Source organism: Trachymyrmex cornetzi, unplaced genomic scaffold (assembly GCF_001594075.2).
Source record: "Trachymyrmex cornetzi isolate Tcor2-1 unplaced genomic scaffold, Tcor1.1 scaffold396, whole genome shotgun sequence".
In the NCBI taxonomy this organism is placed as follows: Eukaryota; Metazoa; Arthropoda; class Insecta; order Hymenoptera; family Formicidae; genus Trachymyrmex; species Trachymyrmex cornetzi.
Genome location: NW_017298703.1, coordinates 44,194 through 64,845, shown reverse-complemented (window position 1 = coordinate 64,845; position 20,652 = coordinate 44,194). Strand labels below are relative to the sequence as shown.

Genomic DNA, 20,652 nt, shown 5'->3' with positions numbered 1-20,652 from the left:
CATTGCAATATAGAGAACATTATGCATGAAATCATCAGTTAAGTTTAAATACGATAATCACAACGATTTATCAGTAAGATTTAATGTGGATAATCGCGACAAAGAGATACAAATAATTTTCTCCGCATTATTCTCCAATAATAAAATGAATAACAATTGATTTACGTTAAATTATTGTAAAGCAAAATTTAATCAATTATATATAATTTTGTAAAATTTGTTTATATATATATATATATATAATAAAATCTAACTAAAATAACAATGTAACATTATATTAATAAATTATTATAAAATACATGCGTTTAATTATAGTTTTACATAATGTCACAATTTTTCTTTGTTATACAAAAAGTAAAAGAAGTGAAATCTAAAACAAGTAAATTATTATAATATTAAAGTAAAAATTTCACTAGGCCTACCTATTTCTATTGATTGGAATTATGATTTTCAATCAAGATTACTTTAAACAAAAATCGGAGTTGGAACTTCTCTCTAATACATAAACATAATTAACTCTTGTGCAAGATAAATAGCTTTCCATCATGCCCCCTAATTAGTGCTGACACGCTTCATATGCTGCCGGCGAAAGCCTACATAAGTGTCACGAAGTTTTGTGCGACGTTCATATTTGTTCGGCTGTCGCTTAACTTTGCGCAGCGCATTCTCTCACAGTGTTCACGGTCGATTATCGATCATCATCGGCAGGCGGTGGATATAGATTAATTTCAAACTCGAATCAATTATACCTACCTATACAGTAGTAGCGGCGGCGACGGCGGCCGGTCGACCGTACGAGCGGTACGCCGAATCTAATTAGTAATGCCGATTTAGCAAACCCTAATTGCGCGCCAACATATCACCCACAATTTATGCGACGGCCGTGTTATGAATCACCGCGCAGCGGCGGCCGTGTTTTCGGTGTGCCGTGTATATATCCACGGCGATTTGATATTAATTTCCATACTTATTATGCGATCGTTGCCCATGTAACACACCGGCCCACGAGTGCATCCGCTACCGTAACAGCGAACGGAATCTTCTCCCGACATCGAGAGACCATTTCTTTCCTCCGCGACGCGTAATTAATGTTGCGAAGTTATTAACCCATGGATGTACGTAACGTTTTTTTGGCATTAGTCATGCAAAATGTATCCCGCATGAATCTTGCGTTTCTGTCATTATTATTAGTTCTGTATTATATGTTTATTTACAGACTTATATCATTTTATTAACGTTTATATTATATCACAATGGAGTACACTATTTTTTTAAATTATATATTATGTATAATAAGCCATAAATATATATAATGAACTATTTGTTATTTATAAATTATTAATTAATTTTACAAAATTAATAATTATTGTATTTTATATTATTATAAAATCGATTATATAGATAATGGATAATATAAAATATCTTCTGTAGCATACAAAAATAATTTTAAAATGAGAAGTATAATATTAAACTGTCCCTATGTATGTCAAATTACTTCCGAACGAGCGTATCAATATCATTGGATTTACACAAATTAAAAGTGATATCACGTTTTCATTTGCAACATTTGAAGAACATCGCATGTTATCGTAACGCGCCATACGTGTTTTCACAAAATCACAACGTTGCATTTATGAGCATTGTACTGAATATTTAAACAACAGATTGAATGTTGGAATATTGCAAGTGTATCGAGTTTTGGACTTTCTCTGCACCTTGGTAATCGATACGGACGCTGCTAATGTTGATGACGTTGCTAATAAACACCTCTGCACGTAAATCGCTCGAGCCCACGATTATTATTAATTATTGTTTGAGCGTTAATTATGCGACGCCGCCACTTTTGGATAGATCCGCTCATGCTTCAGATAATTAATGAAATTAGTATCGGAAATGCCGATTATTAATTGTTTACACTGTGTTAATTAAACCTAAACTTGACATTGTATATTCTGTGAAATTACACACTCATAGATCACAGTTATATCTTTTATCGTTTAAAATTATTGTGTTCAGTTTTCGATTAAAATTATTATATAAACGTTATTATATGAACAAATATTATATAAATAACATTTACATAATTTCTTATTCAAATTAGTATCATAATTATTTTGTACAATATGTTACAAATAAAAAGAATAAATATAAGGTTTATAGTGAAAATGGTAATAAAAATGGATATATAAATAAGAAATTAGGGATATAATAAAAGTTAATATATGTGTATTAAAATTGCTGTTACATCTTTTTAATATTTATAAATATAATATCAACTTATTGTTATGTTTTTATTTAATTATAACAAATATAAAATTAATTAGTACACTATAATAATATTAGCACATCGAATCAATTTTAATATCGCTATTTATGTCTGTATTTTATATCGATGCATTACAATTGCATGCAAATATTACAATAACACCTTTATTTTTTCACTGTTTTGCATGTAAATTAAAATTTATTAACCACGCATACGTATGCCTATGCAGCGACGAGTTTAAACTGCGAATAATATTGTACTCGTCATTGAATAATAATTATCAACGAGCATTGCAGCAAAAATTGATAGCGTAGAGATTGACTAACATATATAGATTAAACTAAATCAAAAAAGAAAGCAAAAAAGAAAGATTTCAAAGTTTCGCCATTTAAATAAATAACTTACACTAAACTTGTTCGTCACGATGTTATAACGTTAAGCATATTCTAACTTATTTGGATAGTTGTGTAGAAGTAGGGCTGAAAGTCACTTCTTGATAGAACTATTGCATTAACCCAATTTTCTCATAAGCGTTATTTAGATCTGTTATCTTTAACGTTGATTAATGTCCAGCCACGTAATTTACTTACATCTTTTTCTTTTAAGTATATCAATTGAAAATCTTATATTCTTTTTTTAGATTCTAATCCTGTGTAATTATTTAATATTTTTTAGAAATATCAAGCGATTAAATTATTATGTTATGCAAACTTTGGAAAAAATGTTTAGAAAAATTATGAAAATTACTTTCTGCACCAGAAAAAAAAAATAATTCAGTTTTGATGTAAAAATTGTAACTTTGATTTTTAAAGAAAAAAGCAGTTTTTTATTTTATTAAAGTACAAAAATGATCATTTTTAATGCATGGACACGAAAGATCCATGTGTGACGTTCGAGGGTTAAGAGCTAATTTTGCGAAGTAATTTTTTTTTGTTCAACGTTGCTAAGATAAAACAGAGCGAACTGCAAAACAGTTATATGTTCATTGCGATTATGTAAAAATGATATTGTGTGTCACAGATTTGTACACAATTTGAGAACAAAATTAATCTTTTTTTTTTTTAAATTATAATTATTTTGAAAGTTGTTCCAGGTTATTCTAACTTTATATCACGTTGTTTCAAAATGATATTATATTGTTTCGTTCTTCAATTAAATAAAAAAAAAAATTTTTTTAACTAGTCTCTTTTTCTTAAAAAATCAAACAATTCTATAGATTGTTCTAGTTGTTTCAAACATAGGTCCAAACGGATGGTTCTATAAATTGAATGGAAATTCCCCAAAAAATCATTGTCTTCTTTTAAATGTGTACATCTATACTCTTATTTTGTGATTTGGATATAGTAATCTTATGTATTATGTAACGTATCTGTTAGTTGTATAACGCACGTGTTTTATATTACAGTTATATTGTTGAATGAGAAATTATAACTAACATTACATGAAACTTTATGTATGCGTGACTCAAACTTTATTACTATGATTTGCTAATTTTCCGTAGTAGCCATTGGTTCACACGGGTTTTCCGAGCCTCGAAAGCTCTCATAATTTCAAATAATGGGAAAGTTTGACAACGACGAAGGAGAACTTCTCGCAATTCAATTTGCTCCTATCGATTCTTAAGTCCTAGATATTCGCGCGGAAACGTCGTTCAAACTCGAGAGATTGTGCTCTAAGCGTCGACCAAGATATTTGTTTATTCGAACATTTCATCAGGAATCTTTGATAGTTTTGAACAATCTTGTAGATTCGATCCTTTGAGAAGAAAGATACTGATCATATAATTTATCTCCTGTAAACTATAAGTAATCAAGTCTGTATGACATTTTTTAAATTGCCGAGTAGTAATTAATCCTTAGTACACACGATTGGATCATTTATGTCCTGCGCATTTCTGTTTTTTGAATTTTTACTAGGAACACCTGGCTAAATAATAATAATACCTATTTTTTCCTCTTTTTTTTTTAAATACACAATTTTATAAATACTTTTTAAAGATGTTAAAGTAAATGTATATGTACCATATATATATAGATATATATATGTGTATGTATATATATATATATGCTTATGTATATATATATATATGCTTATGCGTATATATATATATGTATATATAAAGAATTACTTAATAATTTTTATATAATTATTAAATGATGAAAATTAATTGAGACACAAATAACCCATAATAAAGGACCAGAAAATCATCATATATACCTACTACGAATTAAATATAAATTTTATTTGCGTAAAATATTTTTTTTGTAAAAAAATTACGAAAAGTATGATCTGTGTTTTTTTTTTAATTTATTACTTTGTTAAGATTGACCTTTTAGAACAAAGTTTTTTAAATTAACAAATTGAAAGTAATTTCTAATATTTATATTATACATTTTATTACTAAAGATACATTTTTAACTTTAAAATTGTTAACGAAAGATGATCGCTCGACGCTCGTATCTATATGAATGATGAAAGTAAAGAGACAAAGCATGTTTTAGTTTATCGAGGAACTCGAGATTACGATGGTAATAATTAGGAATTAATGCCATCTTAATCTCGAACTGCTTCCGATATCAAGAGACTGTTATCACACGAGAAGTAATGCACATTTGCATTTAAAGCAGACTGCTCTCAAAAAGACATAGATATATACCTGTCTATATCACAGCTTAGATCGAATTTATTTATAGCTGTGAAAGGCGCGCATAAGATTTCGCACGCGTCTCCGGAGAGAGAAAAGACGCCAGCGCAGATCCTTTCTAATTTAAACTCAGAAACCTTATTTCGATGCAAAACCGCAGCAGTCAATTCAACTTGTAAGAAACTATAGCTATCGCATGTATCATGGCATACCACGATCGTCGAAAGTATAATCGTTTCCAAGGATAACGATATGAACTTAACGATTTGATTTACAACAGTGCCATTTAATATTATAGCGACGAGGTTTACGATCCTATTACGCGTTAAAATTCTTATGTTTTATTCACAATTGCTGCTATCGCTTTTAAGTTCATAATCTTCAATTCATGTACATAAAAAGAATGTGCAAAAGATTTTTTATATTTTATTTTGCAATAAATTACATTAATTAATTAATTATTTATTTATATTAATTATATCATGTTATTGTTATTAATTATACATTATAATTACAAAACATTTTATATTTTTTGTTTTGCAATTTTAATCATAATATATATATACGTTATACTTAATTATTATTAATTAGTAATTACATTATAAATGTATATTAATTTTATTCTATTATATTATCATTATTAATATTTACAATATTATTATATTTATGATTATATCAGGATAAATTATTAAAATTTAGATTTCATAAATAATTTATTCCTTTAGTAATTCAAAACGTTTGCAACGTAAATATTTAGTAATTTAATTTGAACCTTTAATCATTGAACGGTGTCAGTATGTATATAAGTTATAAGGTGCGTTCGGGAAGACACTATTCGCGCTATGGACGCAAACGCTACCAACGCTATTCGTGGAGCCAATAGCGCGATAGCGTTAGCAAGCTCCATGAACAATCATAGGATATGATCCACTTAACGCTGCAAATATTTCGTTGACCAATCAGAAGAAAGAATTTTACGAATTGACCAATCAAAGAATGCTTCAAAGCATTTGCAGCGTGAAGTGGATCGCACCCCTAGCGTAGCGTTGATAGCATTTAACCAAAGAGATTTAATATTTGTCGAGGTTAAATGTAGGGGATTCTGTTTTCAATCACCGACCAAACTTTTCTCTGTAATTTAAATTTTTAGGGTTTTGTAAAGTATTTTATTAACGTAAATTTTTAATTTTTTCGTAGTGAATAACAGAACGCAATCTCAATTGCAATCTCTATGATGGTTTGCCGCTAGGCCGGAGTGAACAGTGTAAACTAGATAAAAAAATTAATAGTTACCCTGAGTAAATTAATCAAATAAAAGAAAGAATTCTTAAGTATCCGTTGTCGATTTGAGAAGAAGCGTATCTACCATCTAATAAGGACCTTAAGCATCTGCAGCGGAATACCCTGCCGCGCTATACCGCAGTAGTAACTTTTTTCCGTACACGGGAATTAAAAATCTCCAGTAACAAGATACCTCTGACTTTCACATATGTAATAAAATCAAATACACAAGTTGAATTCTACAGAAACTTTAAAAAGTTAAAGATGGTACACAAGAATTATGTTCACTCCAGCCAGCCTAGTGACAAGCCATCAATTGCAGAGATTGAAATTGAGATTGTATTCACTACGATAAAATTTGAAATTCACACGTTACATACATACGTTTACTCTACGAAATTCTAAAGAGAGAAAAGTTTGGTGCCATTCGAGAACAGAATTCCCTCAAACATTAATTTAACCTCGACGAATGTTAAACGCTAGCAACGCTACGCTAGGGTCGTTCACGGATCTGTAAACGCTAACGCTACCAATACACTATGGAAGGATTAGCGTTGATAGCGCGCAGTTGTGACGTAACACGCTACCATTAATGACGTCATGTGGTCTGTTTTCTGTTCCTACACTAGACTGTTCTAGAACTCTCTTTCTCGCTTTAAACAAATATCAAACGTATATCTATCTCACTTTAAGTTCCAAAAGTGTACACTAGTTCAGCCACAAAATACAGACCTGTGATCGTGTTTGTTAGCGCTATCTGCAGCTTCGCGAACAGTTTGTAGCGCTAAATAGCGCAAATAGCGTCTCCCCGAACGCACCCAGCATAGTAATTATTAATGTAATAATAATATTAGTCTGTGCGTTCTTATATACGACGTATATATACATAATTATATACATGTATACGTGAATACAATGTATATATATATATACATATACAGGGTGATCCGAAATTTCCGCATTCGGAGTACTTGACATGATACTTTATGCTAAAACAAATAACTTTTTCCTTTAGCAAAATTGCGTCCGATAATTAATTTTTACACTTATTTGTTAACTTCAACCTGCTCTCCTGCAAAAACTATTTATCGGACGCAATTTTGCTAAAGGAAAAAGTTGTTTTTTGTGTTAAAACAAACAACTTTTTCCTGTAGTAAAATTACATTCAATAAATAATTTCTGCGTTTATTCGTATAACTTCAACCCGCTCTCCTGCAAAAATTACTTGTTAGATGCAATTTTGCAAAAGGAAAAAGTTGTTTCTTTTAACATAAAGTATCATATCCTGTACTTTGAATGCGGGAATTTCGGACCATCCATATATATGTATGTATATATATATATATATATATATATGGTATATACATGTATATACGTGAATATGCAATTGGGTTTCTTTACAAACACATCTGATGGAAATCTTTCCTTTATTACTTAAGCGGTGTTTATATCGCGATCAATTGAGGATGTCCATTTATTACTTACTGAGGAGCATACCGTGCGTCCGACCGTACATTGTGCTCCTCCACTATTTAATCACGACAAATCCATTAGGAAGTACCGTGTACTGGATTGTCCATTGACTAGTTATCGGCAGGTCGCAATGACGGATTCATCATGCTGGATCATTCACGATATACGGGTACTTATTAGCCGTGTTCCTGGGTTAATACGATTATCTGTTTATCCACGTTGAATTGCTGAATACTGATTGAAAGATTATGCCTCGCATTATCGACTAATCACGTAAATTCATGTATTGCCAAGGGGATAATTATCTTGTATATCGTAAGTCTAGTTCTCTGTTGTAGAATATGCTGCCTTAAAACGTATGTGCTTCCCTCGTACAATAATTCGGAAAATACTATAAGTATGTAGTATACTAAAGTTTAATCAGACATCTCCTCTTCCTACTTTATCCCCTTCTCATCCGTAACTTTTCATCCGATGTATCCCAAGATTTGTTCTTGGGTCTAAAATTTACTGTTTTCGTTACTGATCTGTCATCCATTTTACTTGTCTATAAATTTACACGTACGCTGACAATGTCTATCTATTTGATGTAATTAAATCCCTGTGTATTTGATGCTATCTCGGCTACTGAGGCTATAAAACGCGATCTCTAATCTGTGCCAAAATGGATCTCATCAAACGCAATAAAAGATTTGAATCCTTCTAAATCTTTCTTGCTCATTACAGGCTCCTCTTTATCTTCTTTGCTCATTATATTAGGCTCTTCCTTTGTCTCATCTTAATCCTTTTAACATCTATTTTAATTCCGCATTATAGTTCTTTGCTCCTCATCCATTAAAATACTTGGCGTCCATTTCGATTCTTTCTGGTTTTTCAGCGTTTATGTCGCTGCCAAGGGTAAAATAGCTTTCTTTTGTCTCGCCATCTCCTATATCTCTCTCATCGCATCCTTTTAACTCTATAAAAATTCCTCGTATCCCAACTTCTCATAGTTTCATTATTCTCCTATGCTGCAAATGTGGTCTGCATTCCAGCTTTGACCCAGCAATTACTTAACCGCATTCAACCCATCCAGAACTTCTGCCTAGGTTTCCATAATATTCGTAAATATAATCACATATTCCCACTCCAGCACTGTAAAAAATCACTTCAACTTTTATTTAGGTTGCTTTCTACATCGTCTCTTCGCGCTTTAACATTCTTTTATATCTTCACCCTCTACACTTTACCGAATTCCATTTCTACAACACCCCCTTAAGATGATCCAAACAAATTTGCATAGCAGCGTAAACGTATACATAAAAAAAATTACCCAATCGCATTTTACGTTCGTGCTTATAATAGAAACGTGATTGGATAAGTTTCTTTATGCATATGATTTAAGCAGCTACATTTATCTAGATAGATCCTTGCCACGACTGCTTATCCTTTTCTGTACATTGTTCCGTCAAATTCAGAATTATCTTTTTCCACACTGCCAGCTTTTTGTGTATTTACATATTGCGTGTATCTCAGTGTAATTTTGTGAGTACACAATAAAATTAAATAAAATTAAATTAAAATTATCTTTATTTGATAAACAAAGTTTATTAAATAAAGATAAATAATAATAAGTTTATTTAGTAAATTTTGTTTATTAAGTAAAACAGGAAAAATTATGCTATAATTTCATAATTCCTTGATTTTTAATACGTCTTTTCGACTATAATTAAATCATCTGTTAATAAAAAGAAGGTACTATTAAAAATCGTACGCCTGATGTGTATTGAAATATATATTTCAAATATTTCAAATCGAAGTCGTAATTCTCAACAGGCGTCTAAATCCTTTATCGACTATCCGAGAAAGTAACGTCGAATGTTGTCAGATCTACTTTCACACATGTGACACCACGAGAGCTTTAATATCTGAGTTGAATTTCTTCCAGACTATCACGAAGAAAAGTACGTTTTAAACGTTACTCCTGGGAGGCATTCGCTGCCGCTGGTCGAAACGCACGGTTGCTTGAGGCGATAAGAAATAAAAATTATCATCATATGTGGATACCGCCGTGAAATGGCCTGTCACACAAGCACTTTGTCTTTGCATTATTATTTCTTTTACTACGCTGGGGGCCGCTTTTATCGTCGACCTTTCCATAACACTTTATTTCCTGTATACGATGCGATTTTCGCACCGCAGCCGTTTTCCATGCAGACATGTGTCGTTTCCTCAGTTTATCGACATTTCGTCGCCGAAACAATAGTTTCGAGATCGTTTCAACAATATTAGATCATAAACTCAAGTCTAGTTACACTAGTAAACCCTTTGCCACATAAAGAGAAAGCATAAACCTTTTATAGAAATATAATAGTATATAAAATAAAAAATAATTAAACTATTATATATGTAGATACAATCTTTCTCTAAACACAATAGACAGATATAACATTAATATAGAGTTTATTTTTATTTTATCTGATTACTTTCTTTATAATTTTAATACTGTCTGATGTAATACTTTATACATTAATTTCAATTTAAATAAGTAGATACTTTCAATAGTACTTTTCATAATAATATTGCTATCGCAATCACATTTATTGAAAAAAAACTTAGAGTAACTTTCTGTCACGTGTTACACTGAAATTGTCACGCGCGAGAACAGCATTTAAATGTCCAAGCTGAACGGTGCGGAGCGTCTTTGCGCTTTTCTCTCCTTAGAAACTTAGTTCATAAACTGCAACGCGATTAACTGCCGCTATCAACGTGACCAGGACATTTTGCCTCGAAGGCGACGAGAGAAAACGCGAGAAACAACGGCGATGTCCTAGCTATAATGCGAGCTCAACGTATTTCCCCGACGACGCCCAACTTCCGCCAGGACGAACGGCCAACATCCGGAGGCGGGCACATTTCTCTACAACTTGGTAATTGGCTTAGAACGAGCCTTCAACTCGCGAAATTTCTCTCGTGGAACCGTAGAAACACGTATACTGCACTCGTACAATTGTGGTGAACAATTGTTATTACGCAACAGCTGGTAAAGGTGTTGCGCGAATCATAAATAGAAATCCAACAAATTTTTTATCTTTTTTTACATCGGAAATTGAGCTTTCGGCCTGTATTAAACTGTGTTAATACTTCGACAACTTCTTAACTATTTATATAAATAATAATATAACTTTTGCATGATATATAGGAAAATATATGGGCAAAATTATAAGTTAAAGATTATCCGCATTCCTACAAAATTTGAAATTTACTCTCCGTTTTCTTCTTTCTTACTTTTATTAACTTTAGAATGTTATCGCTATTGAGTGTATAGCATTGCGATCGATATGTATAAAGAAATAGACCACTCTTAATTAATTATTATATACTCATAATTAAAAGTTTTTCATACATTTCACACTTTTAATAACAAAATATTTATTAATCTGGACTTGTATAACATAAATAGTCTAATTATTAACATAGAAGATGAAAACGAATAAACGTGCTACCAAATTAAATTTTAAAATTATATCTTAATAATAAGTCCATTTGTGTGTGTGTGTCTTTCATACGCAAATAAAATATATGACGATAATAATAACACAAAACTGTTTAAAAACTGAAATTATTTATAATACTGACCATCAAAGAATCCAAACAGATAAATAATGGAATTTTTAAAGGCTAGTCTCCGCTAGCTTTTAGCATGATAAACTGAACATTTAATAACCACCGAAGGCATAGTTTGACGCTTAATGACATCGCTCACTTGTACGTAAAATTTACGTATCGATAACATTCTAATTGTAAGATTACGTAAAATTTCAATTATTGATCTTCTGTCGAGGACGGTGTCACGATATTTCTCCGCGCATGAGCGATCGATTCAAAATGTACTTTTGCTTGGAGATTCTTTATGCAAAATTTCTGCAGGAGTGACGAGTCGTAGAAGCTCTCAATATCAGTGATTCCATGATGAATTGCTACCTCGGTTTTCGTCAGTAATAAGGAATTCCAGGGCGCCCATTCAAGCTCACGTCGGAAGCGAGTCAATCTTAGCTCGTCGAGGTCGTCGCACTCGGAAATACCTGACCTACCATGCCAGACTTTGTTCACTAAACGACAGATGACCTTGACTCCGATCACGAAAGCTAAACTACCATAGCAACCCATCTTGGCTTCGAAACGTCTGACTTCCCATAACATTCTCTCGTACGGCTCATACACGATGCGAGGGCCTTTCCGAGTTTGGATAGACGTACAGTAGACACAAGAAGAAGAGCGCAGTCGCTTTTCACGAGGGAATTTCTCTAAGGATAAGAGCTTGCCACAAGTTCTACACAGCCGTGTGATGTTGGTATTCGACCAGTCGAACAAATGTATGTCTTCCTCAATATCGCCTAAGATGAATAAAAATTATTAATTAATATATCTAAATTCTTAAAATTTAAAAATAATTCTGCATATGTGTATATAAACTCTTTTTTTAACTATTTAAGTTTTTATTTACAGTTTTAACAAATTATTTGAAAAAAAACCTATTACGCTGCCGTCATAAATGAAAGAAAAAATTGAAAAACCTTGCAGAGTATTGCGTGCCAGCTTAAGAAAGCTCAGCTTCAATCGATTCCTGAGCCAATTAAGTCTGCTTGTATTCACGTGACACGTTAAAAGGTCTAGCTCTTGGTCAACTAAATAAACGAGCTCGTGCGATTGGCTGCACGTGTGCATGTCAGCGATGTGTTTTACGTCGTGTAATAAGTTAACCCGTTCTGGGATAGATAAATTCTCGTTGGCTAGCAAGGCATAAACGTTCCTGTGTTGGCGGGCTCGCTGAACACGCAAAGTGTCCACCAGAATCGGCTGACCTCGACTGTCCTGCCAGGTAATCGATCTGGATAATTCATCTAGGAATCTGTATCGTTTTTGTTCTCTACTCTTGAGACGAACAATGGTCTTCATGGAGTCTATAGCGCGCAACAACTCGACTTCTTTTGACAAGATTAGGCCACAAGCTGTGATTCTCGATGACCCAAGGAGCGTGATACTCGCTCGCTCAGTTTCAAGGATTCGCCAGCGGTCTAGGAGATTGTAGAGCGACTCGAAGTCCGAACTCGTACGTGGCGGACAGCGATTCAGTATTACGAAATCCGTGCCACTGTAGGTGGACAACATCTGAGAACAGTCTGCGTGCTCGATCACGTTCGCCTCATCACATCGAGAAACATCAGCCACTTGGAAAGCGTTTGCTCTGGCCGCTACTCTAGTTCGATAAGCCCTGCGAACCAATCCAAATTGATAATTGCTTTGAATTTATTAATTGTAATGAAATTTTTGTTCTGATATACACAAAAGTATATTTTCACGAATTAAAATGTGCGAATTAATAAAAGATTAATAAAAATTTAATTCCCTTTCTTTAACTTTATAGAATTTTTATATCGTCTCAACAAAAGTTTAGAAGTAATTACAAAAATATTAAAGAGTTGTATTTTCGTTAATGTAAACATTTTTTAGTGTGTAAAAATAAACTAATATATATATATATATATAAGATGACGCATGAAATGTGTAATATTATTTATTCAACTTTTCGGATTTTGATAAATAATTCTGTACCAATTCTGTTAAAAATAAATGTGTTATATAATATAAGGTAAATGATGACATTTTGCGCCACCTTGTATATATTATAAACATTTTGTTCGTAATAAAATAACACCTCTACATTATAACATTTTTATATTGTTCCAACAAAAAGTTTTGAAATAATTGTAGAAATACTAAAAGTTGTGCTTGCTAATTTAAACGTTCTTTGTACAATATTAGTTGTCAAATTAGAATATAGAATAAGCGGGGCTATTCCACCAATTTCAACTTTAAAGAAATATAAAAATTTACGACGATAAATAATATCTCTTTACAGTGATGTGCTTACAGCAGCTACATTATGCAACAATGATCGTTTCTTGAGAGCACTAGCACAACCTTTGAATATTCAAAATGTGCTGTTCAGAAACGTAAGCATTATCGCGAGAAATGAACGCGAGAAATGAAAAAGCCCTGCTCTATCCTATGCATTATAAATTATTCGTAGTATCTTATTCACAGTAAAATCCGCACTTACCTGTAACATCTCTGTATTCTAACAACACTATCAAGAATTCTACTATTATCCTGATAGGATAACGGTTTGATCTCTTCGATCGATGCCGGTGTTCTAAAGGAAGAAATTCCAGGTATTATAATTCTGTCACGTGCATCGGGTAAAAATTGCATCGCCTCCACCTGCACCGCCTGATCATGGACGACGTCAGTGACCGTGTCCACGACCGCGATGGTCTGTGTGATCCTACTTTTTGTTCCATCGTCGCTGCGTGTTTGCGTGCAAGCATTGTGATAGATCAAGCCGGTAACGATATTCCTCCATCCACCAAGAAATGGCTTTGTCCTTGAGCCATAATCTTGTATTCTCTCAACGATCGCCATGGAGCATCAGCGGCTATCCCATAGGGATTTTAACCGCCTATGTCTACAAGAAAAAGGTTTCGATCAAGAAAGTTGAGAGACAAAAGCATAATATCGCATAATAATGGTTAGATTACGTAACTCTGTTTCTTCTATCGAAAATATGAAATGAAGAAATATTAGATTTCAGAGAAACGAAAGCTCTTGTATTTAAAGGGATGTTAATATTATAATTTCTGATTATATATATATGATACAATGTAAATGTATTTTACAATTCTACAGAAAATCATGCTTTAATTTATCAGTAATAATTCTCAGCTTTCAAATGATAAATAATATTATAATACAACAATATTTCAGTATAAATTACGGTGAAATATATGAAAACAAAAAATTCCAATAATGTTTTATAAAATTATAAAATCAGAGACGACGGTATAAAAATAGTTCGAGATACGTAAATTACATATTTAAAAGCCATATTAATAAAAAAAAATATTGTAATATTTAATACGTACATAATATAATGTAAGATTACCAATTCCTTGTTTTTATTAATTTTTATTTATTACTTTTTAGATTTAAATATAATAAAATAATAAAAGTTAGTTTTTTATTGCACAAAAATAAACAGAAATTATTTCATATGGATTTATTTTTATAAAAATTATTTGAACATTGTTAAGTACTTTAGCATTCATGCATTGTTGAGAAGAAATAATTAATTTTTGATTCGTTTATAAAGAGATTCGTTTATAAACTTCTTTTTGCACAATAACCGATTTAATTATATTGTTCACGAAGGAAAAGACGATATGGATACTTTGAGTCAGCTATTTTACTTTATTTTTTCTTTTAGGTTGGTTAAAATTGCTTGCGATCTTTTATCTTCAGCATTGTGGCGCGATGGCCCATCCCATGGGACTTAAACGCCTACGTCCATAGACAAGTTAAAACTCGCCAGGTCCAGGTCGCAAAAGTGGAAGAATAACTATCGTAGCGACCTGCCGCTGGGATAACGATAATACTCGACAGTAAAGGAAATTACTATTCTCTTGGTTTAAAAGATCTGACAGCAAGCTGCAGTGGAAAATGCGCCAGCTAACACTTCGCACTTTCGCACAAGTTTTATGGAATCGCAAAGAGTGCACGGATATATACAGTTAGCAAGGACCGGCAGAATAAATACAAATTATCGAAAATTCTGGCGCAAGCGCATATATAAAAATAATGTTACTTCAATCATATACATATTTTAAATATAATTATAATTGTAAAAATAATGCTAAAATTGCAAAATTATTGGAACATGTCTTTCAATAAACTTGAACAGACCAATAGGATCATAATTATTAATATATATTATTTAATTAAATAAATATTTAATAAAAAAGGAATATTTAACAATTAAGGGAATATTTAACATAAATTTGATTTTGCAATACATATTGTTCCATGTATCGTTTCTTTCTTAAAATATTCATCTAAATTTGTATTATCTCCTGATCGTCAAGAGTCGTTTATATTCATATTGTCTGATATCGAATTCTACTTTGTAATTTGCGACAAAATATACTCACATTGTTCTTAGAAAGCATTTCTCTTTCTGAAATATTTGTTTTGTATATTTATACGATACCATATGCGAGAGAAATATTTTCCGCAAAACTGTCGTATAAGTAAGATAAAATGATGTATATTTTATGATTAAAGAGACTATCGAAGCTGTCTGTTGAAACCTCGTGTATTGCATATTTATTATTTAATGTAACGCGTGTAAACCTTTTTCGAATCCAGTATCTTCGCTTCAACCTATCATTTCATAAATATATAAATTTATAGATCCTCGGTTTTACAAACCGTTTGTTTCTTAAACATTTAGATTTATAGAGGTCTTATTTCTCGAATTCCATCCATAGCATTTTAGATCTTTGACCTCTTTTTTTCTCTCTCTCGTTTAAACACTCGAGCTCAAATATCTCTCTTTTATACAATTTTGTAAGTAAATTTAGTTCTGTTAATAAAATGTTTATTTAACAGTAAATTCGAATTGTCCACAACTTGTTGCAGCATAATTCTGTGTCACTTCGTAACATCAAAAAGTGTTTAGAGAAGATAGTATTATGGTTTTTAAGCTATAATATAATTATACCGTCTTAATATTTTCGCTATTAGATAGCAAATTTTAATAATTGTTTACGGAATCATTTGTTCACAACGCCTTTATGGCGCTAATAATATGCTAACACACAATAACCAGCATTTATTGTAACGCATTTTTACTTTTAAGCATTTCGAAACATTTTAGAAGTATATTTTGAAATTTAATTATACATATATACTTATTCTTAAACTTAAGCGTATGTTCTAAATAATAAATACTAATCATATAACGTTGAGTCTAGAATCAATTTCGATTGAATAACGCTGACAAATATAAGCGTTGAGTTTTAAATTTAAATATTATTATTAACAAAATTATTATATAAAATATATAAATGGGGCACATCACTTTTATAACACTTTCTGCTCTTTAAGTAGTATAAAAATAACACGAAGAGTATAAAAATAATGTGAAAATCTCAGAGAGCATGAGCGTAAGCATCTTATTTAGATTCTTTCCTTTTTCCACCGTGACAAAACAAGGAAACACTTTCAGAAATCCCGACGAAAGTCAAAGAGAAGAAAGGTGCTCAGGTCAGAAAGAGTTATTTTCGTCGAACAATACTCTCGGCAAATAGCACTTGCGGCGACAATTTGCAGGCAATAATTGTGAAAGATGTTTATTTTGGACGAGAGAATTAGGGGAATGAAAGAGAATGGAAAAGGTCGACACTCACAAAATCTCGACAAGACGTAGCGGAAATCACGTCTGATATACTTTCTCGGCTATGTGTCGTGACGCAAGACGCACTTTTCTGTGTGTTATAAATTACGCGCGAGATGCCGGGACAGAAGGACGCGAGTCCTGTTCTGGTGTTGCTAAGAGACGGCACGGCGAGAGCACGGCAGAACTTTTCGCGAGATCGTCATCCACGAAGCGGAGTCAGCGGAGATGGGCGCGTTATACATATTTATGCAAAGCAAAGGATATCGGAGGGTGAATTTTAAGTTAGATATAAACGGACGAGAAAGTTTCTCGTCGCGCGACACCTTCCTCTCAACCTCGTCGGAGGAAGTTATGCGCTTCCTCGCAGCGAACGTAATTCGCTGGTAAACTCTGCGACAAATATGGATAAAACGAGAGATTAATGATCGCGATGAACGAAGGAGTTGAACCATTATCGAGCAAGAAATATAAATTGCTTAAGAATCCTCTGTTAAAATATTCATAATTCTTGTAAGTTAGCGTTTTATTGTGGCCTTTTTTTTTTATTATAAAAAGTGACTATGACACCTTTTTCCTAAAGACAAAATATAGATTGCGGATAGCTTTAATGACTAGCTGGCTGCATAGCAGACCACTAATGGACTATTATTCGACACTTTTTTTCAGGCAAAACGTAAAAGCCTACAAATGGCTCTAATTTACTTTGATGCATTTTGGCTTCACTTGTAATATTCATTAAATTTTAAAAAATCAAGAGTGAAACATTCTATATCAGTATGATAAATATTTAATTTAGCTTGTAATAGATAATAGATAGACGAGAGACGCTACAAAAACACTGTTATATAAAACCGCATACGCATATAAACGTGATACTAGAGAATTTCCATTTGTAAAGTACTCTCTATAAAATGTCTGAATATACAACGAAGATTTCAAGGGAAACAAAAGAAAAGGACTAGTGAGGTACGAAGGATTTTTGATGGAAAGCTGAATTTTATGAAGTACCGCGCTTTCTAGTGTACCCACATTGGTAATCGATGGAACGGAAAATGGTTTCATTTTACGAAGGCCAATGCTTCTTTAATAATCTGACCGGCCATTCCCTTTTACACCAGAACTTTCTACGCAGAAGGAAACCAAAAAAAAAAAAAGAAGAGTTCAATAACGATTGGAAATCACGATTTACACACAACATATAATAACATATCAATGTAACTGGGATAGCTTTGTTAACGAAATGATGAAGAAAGAGAACAAACAAACGAATCGATCGATTGCACCTCTCGTGAATGATTTCGCAGCAAGAAACGAGTTTTCGATGGAAACACGCGGCGAACAGTGTAGACAGCAAGGGAAGTAATTAACGCAAACATAGCAAATGCAAAGAAAAAGAGCGCTTGTTTCGCGTTTTTACAAGAGCACGTCCTTAATTGGGCGCCCGAGAAACATGGGAGCGACAATGACGATTCAGGATCCAAATATTACGGACAATCAACGAATTTAATTGCCACACGGCGCAATTACTTGCAGCACATAAATATTAATGCAGCGTTCATTATTGTAGAGAAGCTGTGTGCCCAATTTCCTCCACTACGAATTTATAACAAACTCTCAAAATAAATACCTTCAAAATTTAAGGAAGAAAATTTATCGAGAGACTCATCCAAAGGCAACGCGAAAGCACTCTGTTGTCGCACGATATCACAAGCACTTCATAATTTAAGCAAAATCTTAAAATACTTTTCGTGTAATAGCTTTATAATTTTAATACGGTTTCTATGTAATTTATTAAAATTGCATTATCGCCCGTTATAAGCCGGAAAAATGCTTTTATCGCAAAGCGATTGCATTTCGCGAAAGATTGAACGACTTAGTCGGATTAAACTGAGTTGGTGCGCAAAGTAGTGCACATCGTCGATCAAATTTTGACATTCGCGATCCACTGGGATAAGTAGATCGCGTCGAAGAGTAGCTTTTAATGCGACCTACGTATGTACTACCTCCATGTGCGAGACTCCGCAGCGCGGCACCTGAAAGCTCAAAGCCTTAAATCCAACGTTGCCAGTGGCAACGTGCTTGGTCGATCGGTCAAAAGCCTTCTCTTGTCCATTATTTTTCGATTTTGTGTGTTCCCCGATTCAAAAGCCTCCGCGACGGATATGAATTCAGACTGGTGTGCGGCTGACATTATGCGCCCCGGGGCAGAGAATTTTCGACGGCATTCATACATCTCCGCTTTCAGCGTTCTCTGCGAGATGCATGTGTAACGCGTTCGAGGCAAACATGCACTTTAAAACCTCAAGTGTATCAAATCTGATACGTTTTCGCGATACCTGCGTTACGGGGGTGCTTTCTTAATATTAAGTTTAACTAAACTCTCAAGTATATCTGCATGAATTCGCGCAAGCTTATTTCAGAATTCCAATAACTATTATATTCTTCTCATCTTCTTTTAATTTCCATTTTAACAAATTGCATCGAGCATAAATCGATTCGAATTATTCGCCCGCGGGACCAATTAAGGGTAGCGCGGCTGATATTTGCAATGCAAGTATATATAAGCCAGATTGTGTTACGGCGATAAAGTGATACGATAGAGAATGGTGCCAGCTCTGGAACAGCGAACAATTTATATCCCGTTACGCAACGGCTTTTATGGTGCAAAAACCGCCACTATCTCCGTCAATGTACGTTCCTTACGTAAAAGCTTTCACTATCGCCAGTTTCATCCAAACAATATCGTCCGATTCTTGGAGTAACATTACGTATATGATAGTCATAAAACCTTTTCTGCTATTTCTCCGGAGATTTGAACAATACGTATCGGCGGTTGAGAAAAATTCATACAGTGTTTAATCGTAAACACATAGACGGGCATAAATATAAAATATAAACGTTAATTTATATTACCAGAGTAACATGAAAAATTTATTTGTTTTATTGGCGTTTCGTTTCTTTAAATAATTAATATAATAGATACGCGTAAACAGATATAATATTATAATATAAATGCCAGCACGGGGTCAGTTATAAAACTCAACAAGCATAAATTAAAATTAAATCTTAATAAGAATAAAGCAGCTACTTTTTAGTACAAGTAAATTTTAATAATGCTTAAAACATTGTCCTTTTTTATAATTTCGTTAAACATAAAATTTACGATTTTATTACTGAAATATTTTTTCTTATTCTAAAATATGATTAAAATCATTTCTGATAAATTTGTAAGTGTTTCCACCAATGGTTATGCATTACTAATTATTATTAAATATAAAATTAGTATTTGAACAATATCAAATTAACAAAAAAGTTTTATCGAATATTTTAAAGTATTAAATAACCTCAATCAATTACTAAATTGACTGCAATATATTGTGAAAACATATTAAATTGTTAACGACTTTTGTTTTATTTACTTTATTTTGCTTTTTCTCTCTTTACGAATTTATGTGTAAATAAACTGCACATTTTATTTAGATAATATTTGGATGAACAAAAGTGAAAACTCATGACGAAATAAAATTTTTACATAATAAAAGTTTATTAAATTTTTGCATGGCGAATTGCCATATCAATATATAATTCGTAATGTAGCAACGATAGATTTCAATACATTTTTCAATGCATTAAAGTTGAATTGATTAAAAAATATATTATGAAAAGATTTAATTGATGTTTATATTCACCAAATGACGTGATATAATTTCT

General features: G+C 32.5%; 1 protein-coding gene across 1 annotated transcript; it reads right to left on the bottom strand.

Annotated features, from left to right (window-relative positions):
• Positions 1-11,468: 11,468 nt before the first annotated feature.
• Positions 11,469-14,129, bottom strand: LOC108764141 (IQ and ubiquitin-like domain-containing protein). The gene is made up of 3 exons (XM_018512213.1): positions 13,768-14,129; positions 12,221-12,918; positions 11,469-12,040 (listed from the first exon to the last, which is right to left on the bottom strand). Exons 1-3 carry the CDS (start codon positions 14,127-14,129, stop codon positions 11,469-11,471), a joined length of 1,632 nt encoding a protein of 543 aa, XP_018367715.1.
• Positions 14,130-20,652: the final 6,523 nt, after the last annotated feature.

Coding starts and splice junctions, on each gene's coding strand:
- LOC108764141 (XM_018512213.1), bottom strand. CDS start 14,129: ATGGCGATCGTTGAGAGAATACAAGATTATGGCTCAAGGACAAAGCCA. Junction 12,919..13,767: donor AGAATACAGAGATGTTACAG/GTAAGTGCGGAT, acceptor ATTGGTTCGCAG/GGCTTATCGAACTAGAGTAG. Junction 12,041..12,220: donor GGCACGCAATACTCTGCAAG/GTTTTTCAATTT, acceptor TATTCATCTTAG/GCGATATTGAGGAAGACATA.